At 42.0% G+C, this 6,967-nt stretch overlaps 1 protein-coding gene across 1 annotated transcript; it reads left to right on the forward strand.

The window, feature by feature from the left end:
- The first annotated feature begins 42 nt into the window (after positions 1 to 42).
- Positions 43 to 6,457, forward strand: MEIG1 (meiosis/spermiogenesis associated 1). Its single transcript, XM_075276279.1, has 3 exons — positions 43 to 218; positions 2,869 to 3,071; positions 6,114 to 6,457. The coding sequence occupies exons 2-3, from the start codon at positions 2,913 to 2,915 to the stop codon at positions 6,240 to 6,242; spliced, it is 288 nt and encodes a 95-aa protein (XP_075132380.1). The 5' UTR covers positions 43 to 218; positions 2,869 to 2,912; the 3' UTR covers positions 6,243 to 6,457.
- The last annotated feature ends 510 nt before the right edge of the window (positions 6,458 to 6,967 follow it).

Consider the following 6,967-nt stretch of genomic DNA (forward strand, 5'->3'; position numbering starts at 1 on the left):
ACAAGAATAAAGTCGTGACTGTACTGAGGCGAGAGTCCCAGGGAAATCTGACAACATCCAGCGCTTCTCCTCCTATAGGGCTTCGTGGCTCCGCCCATAAACTACGGGCAAGCGGTTTTTGGCCTCATATGAGGACTCAAGCGCGTCAGTTGTTGCTAGGATACCGGAAAGAGGCAAACTGTAGTGGTAGACAAACTGTTGCTGAACGGCGCTGTCTGGTAAGTAGGAGAAGGGAACGTTCACTCGACACGAAAGTCTACTGCCAGTCAGATGTATAATATGTAAGCAGTGTGCCTGCTGCTAGGACAGGGCTGACAGTATTAGCAGGACTGCTGCAGGAAGGGCGATGCTGGGCACATGGACATGACAACCATCCTACTCCACATTACTCTCCAGGGGATCAGAGCACACGCCTTATTATTAGCATTTCTATAAATGGGTATACTTGTCACTTGGTGTGACAATGTCTATAGGCATGTATAGATTACCTATTTGGTGCATGGCATCTAGTAAATACAAGGCATGCTTACAGTGTAAACCCATAGTGCAGGTGGAGATAAACTTTGTAAGTCTCTACTGATCAAATAGAAGTCTACTGATCAATAGAAGTCTATGGGGAGGACCAGGAGAGTTTCTCAATGCAGTGAGACCTCTTCAATATATAGAGACCGTTCTCTTTCACAATCCAGTTGAGTTATTAGGAATTACTAGCCAGCCTTCTCCTGGTATAAATGATCCATCCATTTAAAGGTTTATTTTTTTCCTTCAAAGTAATGTATCTCCTATAGGGATAGGGACATGCAGATCACTGAGGGTCTGACCACTCAGACCCCCCACTAATCAGGAGAACAGGAGACTTTTATCGCTGTACTTTGGCTGTCCCTGGCATTCCCACTGAAACGAATGGAGCGCTGCTCAGAACGGGGAACAAAAACTTGTTCTGATCATTCAGGGTCTTGCAGTGAGACACCCATTGATTATCCCTACCCTATGGGCAGGAGATTATTTGTTTTGGTGGGAAAACCCTTTTAACTCTGTAGTTTGCCTCATATCTGTCTCTTTCCTTCTGTAATATAAAAAATGTGCAATTTCCATCTTGTGCTAGTAACACATTGCCAGAAGCAGTCACTGAAGAGACCGTATATATCACTGGTTCGATACCAGTGGCTGTTGAGGCCATTGGTTGGACTTCCAACGACACAGCTCTGGCACAATATAGCTGCACCAGGGTGAAGCATATTAAATCAGTAGCACAGTTGATTAGAGATGAGCGAGTACTGTTCGGATCAGCCGATCTGAACAGCACGCACCATAGAAATGAATGGATGCACCTGGTACTTCCGCTTTAACGGCGGCCGGCCGCTTAACTCCCCGCGTGCCGTCTACGTCCATTCATTTCTATGCGAGCGTGCTGTTCGGATCGGCTGATCCGAACAGTACTCGCTCATCTCTACAGTTGATAGCTCAGGGACACCTGAATGTAACCACCGTTTCCCCATGAAAACTAATGCCTCTGGTCTAATATGCAAGTGAGCAGGCTGGAGCACCAAGGGCAGCTTCACTGCTCCAAAGTGCTACACCCCACAGTTTTCTAAGAAGCCCTCTTTCCATTATTTGCATGACAGGGCCTGGTGCTATGCTGAAATCTTGCCTGGTCCTGTGTTCTTGCCGGCATATTAGAGCAGTGTGGCACATAGCAATTTTGAGCAATGTTACTGCCCTCAATGCTGCTTTGCTCATTTGCATGTTCTGAAATAAATGAATCTCACAGCAGAGGCACGGATTATGTTGGGGAAACAGTGTTACATTCAGGTAAGCCTGACCTATCTGTGATAATCTAGGTTCACACTTGTGCTCGGGTTTCCGTTCTTCAGGTCCGCTTATAAAGCGGTTACCTAGAACCCCAAAGGAAGGAATCCCTCAAAGGAAAGCGAGCGCTGGTGTGAATCCAGCCTTACTGGTTTAATATACTTCATCCTTGTGACAGATTCCCATTAAAAATGGCAGTCCACATGTGTTGTAACAAAATAGATGCTGTGTTCTCAATTAAGTGCAGCATCTAAGGGGTCAAACAGCTGTATAACATGCCCAGCAGTTGATATGTATTCTATCCCTGGGCAGTGAAATTAATAAACTTTGTATAATTATGCATCATTGTGGTGTTGATAATCTCATATGGAAAAGACATAGGAAAAACTGGCAAATGAGGCATAAAAAGTATCTTCTGTGGAAAGGGGACATGGCGATGGCAGGCAGGGCCCTCAGCTCCACCAGATTTATCATCATTCGCACCAGAAATCTGGCATAAATGATGGAGGGGAATATATGCCAGCTATGACCTATTGTACATTTCCTCTCCAAGCGTATGTACCAGCGGTGGGTGCGGATCATTTATGAGGAGGCGTGTGCCAGTGTTCATAACCCCTCCTCCATTGGAGGTTGCGCTTTTTTTTTAATAAGGAGGCTCAAGCCTCCTCATAAATGACCTACACACTCGGCTTGACCTTGCACCAGGAGAGGTAATGTACACTGGCATACATTTTCTCCATGATTTACGCCATATTTCTGGCATCACTTCCAATAAATTTGGCCTGCCCTAATCTTGCACCCTATTAGTGGAAGTGGCAAAGGCGATGCAGAAGCAAATAAGTAGCTACAGTACTTTTCCTTTGATTTGCTGATCTGCACTGCAACTTTTTCTGCCTTGTATGCCAGAGAACAGTCATACAAAGCATAATAAATATGTCCTAATGTGTATTCATAGAGACTCACACTATGAAATATTTCACGATGATGAACCTTATTTTATAGAAAGAATTAAAGAAATGTAACAAAGAATTTATTTTTTGCAACATTTTCTCCTTTCAGAGATCAAATTGACATAACTGAAGACAGCAAAACTTCTCTGTACAATGTCTAAGGCAGATCTCAGTGCTATAAGCTCTGAAGTGAAACCAAAATCAATGACTCGTGCAAAGCAGTGGTCAGATGAGATCGAAAACTTGTACAGATTCCAAACAGCTGGATATAGAGACGAAGTAGAGTACAGACATATAAAGCAAGTGGATATGGTGAGCGCTTTGTGTGCATTTTTATTAGTCTCCCTAGAGTTCCATTCTCCAACAGAATGACTATCTAGGAAGATGGGGGTTGTTCTATCTCTGTTGTGAATGCAGTCGCAGAAAAAGTGTCCAAAACACTGGTGGACACAGATGCACCCATAGACAGAGGATACATATGGATTGTAGCATAACCCCTTTAAAAACAATAATAATATACATAGTGTTAAAATAAATCATTTAAACAGGTTATCCAGGGACTTTGATTTAAAGAGGTTGTCCAGGCTAAATAATATGTTCTAATTAGGCCAGGGAAGGTGGGGAAAAAAAACAAACAACCATACCCAACTGTCCCCAATGTTTTACCAGGGTGGTCCGGTCTGCTGCCTACTTCTTCAGGAATTTTTGACCAGCTGTGATGTTCCGGATACCTTCCTCTGAGGCCGCTGATTGGCCTAATGGGATGACAGCCCATGTGGTGACCAGGAGCAAGTTGGGTCTCCCTTGCGTCAGTGTGAGAAGATAATAGTCCCCTAACCTTTTAGGGACTTCTGGCTCTGAGGGTTGGAGAAAAAGTGGACCCTTCTCTTTTCTCTTGCGATAGACCACATTCTTTTGCACTTTTTTAGTGTGGCACGCCCCATTTTTTTTGGCACATGAGTGACATAAGGCATGTACTCAGGGTTTCATTTTATCCATCAAATGTCTGAATACAGACTTTGACCTTATTCACATTACATGCAATTTTTGACGGGTGTTGTGCATTCATTCTATTATCAGTTTTGTACACATGTTAATTCGGTTTACATCCATTGAAAACAAATCCATTGATTTCTATTGGGTCTGTGTGTCTTTTAAAAAGGAAAAAGATAGAGCATCTCCATTTTTTTTAGCTGTCCATTTCTTCTGTTTGTAAAAAAAATGGATTGTAATGAATAAGGCCTAAGTCTCTTTTCACAAAAACATGAAATAGACTAAAGTCTATAAAGAATTCTTGAAGCCAGGTATGTCAGAGAGGCAAATCGTTCTTAAAAAAATCGACTAATATCAATTTTTTCACAACATGGTCATCTGAATAAAGCCTGTGGTCTTGGTCATTTCTCATTTGTGTATACTGTCCCCATTTAGCATGGGTGGCATAGGGATACATACATTTTCAATGTATTCAATCATACAGACTTTTTTTTTTTACAGAATGGTGCAGCATGTCCATTCGGACTCCCCAAATGGAATACCGAATGCAGATTTGAACCGGCCTTAGGTTCCATATATGGGCCTTATGGCTCATATAAAAAAAAAAAAAAAAACACAAAAAAAACCCAAACTGGATAACCCCTTAAAAAAACAGATGTGCCTTGAAATAAAATACCCCACATTGCATTGTGTCCCTTAAATAAAATTGTCCTCATACTTTTCCCCTTAATATAATAGGCATTATCCTGTGCCCCATGAATAAAATAGATTTCAAATGGTGCCCCCTTATTAAAAATATACCATACCAGTTTGGAATATTCATCTGCAAAGTCACACAGGAAAGGTTTGGCTTCTTCTGACCAAGCTCCTATGGAACATTAGATCAATTATCAATTGTCATCATGCCATCTTCATTAGGCTGCCTTCACACGGAGTTATGCCAGGCTTGTAAAAATACTCATTCACATGGGGCCACACGGTGGCTCAGTGGTTAGCACTGCAGCCTTGCAGCGCTGGAGTCCTGGTGTTCAAATCCCACCAAGGGCAAAAAACCATCTGCAAGGAGTTTGTATGTTCTCCCCGTGTTTGCATGGATTTCCATCCCATCTTCCAAAAAAGACATACTGATAGGGAAAAATGTACATTGTGAGCTCTATGTGGGGCTCACAATCTACATTTAAAAAAAAAAACAAAACTCATTCACAGCCGCACACGCGAGCGCTGCGGACGGCTCCCGAACACTTCCCATTCACTTCAATGGGAGCGCTCGTAACGCCGGCGTTACGAGCGCTCCCATTGAAGTGAATGGGAAGTGTTCGGGAGCCGTCCGCAGCGCTCGCGTGTGCGGCTGTGAATGAGTATTTTTACAAGCCCGGTGTAACTCTGTGTGCATGCAGCCTTACAGAGAAGTTGCCATACAGTGTTTGACAAGAATCTCTTCCACCATGCCGTGCCATTAAATTCTTTAGTTCCTCCCTCAAAATGGCAAGAACATTGAATATATTGGACTTAATTTTTTGTTACCATCTATGATTGTCTTCAAGTGTATACAAATGAATCCAGCAAAAGGGGGCTGGGTCAGCATGCCACTTCTCTCCATTCATGTGAGCCTACTGTCATTTCAAGAATTGGTTATACAGGGCCTGTCACCATCTCCACCAGTTCTTGTTCTCCACTAATTCCACACAGTTAGAATTTCCTTTCTAGCCTCCACCATTCCTGATCAACAATCACAGTTAGTTTTGGTGCCTGATTGATGTGCTATTTAAAGGGGCTCTATCAGGTGCTGCCACTAGTTTTTCAAAAGACCCCCCCCCCATTTTTCTTAAATATCGGTAAAACCGATATGCTAATGATGCTCACCGAGTACCCTGGGCGTTCCCCAAGGCCAGCGAGTACCCCTCTGCATCATACCTCTTTCACGCCCCCTCCATTGCTTATGCTCCATTATGCCCTCCTCCTTACTTGCTGTAACCACCTCCATCCAGTCTCGCTCCTGCACTTTCAAATCCTGCGCATGCGTGCGCACTAACGATCCATTTCTGAGTGCTACTGCGCATGTCCGAGCGCCATTTTCTTGTAGCTCACTATAGAACAGCATAATGCTCAGTGGAGTGGAGCAGTGCCTATTAAATTATGTATAGAACAGGACTTGTTGGAGGTGGTGCAAGGTCCTGTTTAAAGAAAACCAACCTCATCCCACCCCTGAGCAGTTTTTCATCATAGTCTATGAGTGGCATGTCGTGGCAGATGCAAAAAAAAAAAGTACAGTATTTTTATATCAGTGTAGTCAGGAATATAAGGACTGATTTGACATTTTGTGTTTAGTATATGGACACAAATAATACTTTCTTTCATTAGGTGGATCGCTGGGCAGATACTGGATTTGTGAAAAAATTGCAAAGGAAAGACAATACATTTTACTACTACAACAAGAGCAGAGAATGTGAAGATAAAGAAGTCCATAAAGTAAAAGTGTACGCCTACTAAATAAATGTCTGCCCATTGTCCTAAGCCAGTACTTTTTATGTGTTATTAAAACAGCATATCTAAATGTGTAGGTGTGTTTGTTTGAGCTTGTGTAAAGCTTTATTTACATGTGTATATTGTATATATGTTTTAATTCTCTGTATTCCAGATGTAACAGCTGACACCATATTTGTTTTCCTGAACAAAACTTGTAATCTATGATGCTTAAAAATAAATCAATCAATCAGATTCTGGTGCATGGACAACCTATGATTCACGAAAGTTAAGAGGTTTACGACTCCGGTTTTAAACCAATATTCCAATAGATCTGTATCACTTCCTCATGGTTTTCTAGATCTCTGCTTACGGTCATTCATTCTGCTTACTCCCAGTGGGTAAAAAAAAAAAATCTGACCATGGTCATGTGATATACAGTCCATAGTCATGTGATGGATACACAGGTGCACAGCTCGTTACCAGGCAGATGTTAGATTATTGGGCTGTAAGCGTAACGAGCTGTGCACCTGTGTACTCATCACATGACCATGGACTGATTTTTTATTTTTATCCACTAGAAGGGAACAGAATGAATGATACAGATGGAATGGATACAGAAACTATATTGGAAAATTGTATATATTTTTATTATACAGACATACAGCTGTGTGGCTTTTAATATGTGTGATCAATATTAGAAATAATATTTTAATTGTCCTCTTGGATTATTTGAATGCTGGATTGCTAAC

Source organism: Leptodactylus fuscus, chromosome 5 (assembly GCF_031893055.1).
Source record: "Leptodactylus fuscus isolate aLepFus1 chromosome 5, aLepFus1.hap2, whole genome shotgun sequence".
Lineage (NCBI taxonomy): Eukaryota > Metazoa > Chordata > Amphibia > Anura > Leptodactylidae > Leptodactylus > Leptodactylus fuscus.

Excerpts from the sequence above, each read along its gene's own strand:
- MEIG1 (XM_075276279.1), top strand. The coding sequence starts at position 2,913 with ATGTCTAAGGCAGATCTCAGTGCTATAAGCTCTGAAGTGAAACCAAAA. Across the intron at positions 3,072-6,113 it reads ATATAAAGCAAGTGGATATG|GTGGATCGCTGGGCAGATAC; the intron begins GTGAGCGCTTTG and ends TTCTTTCATTAG.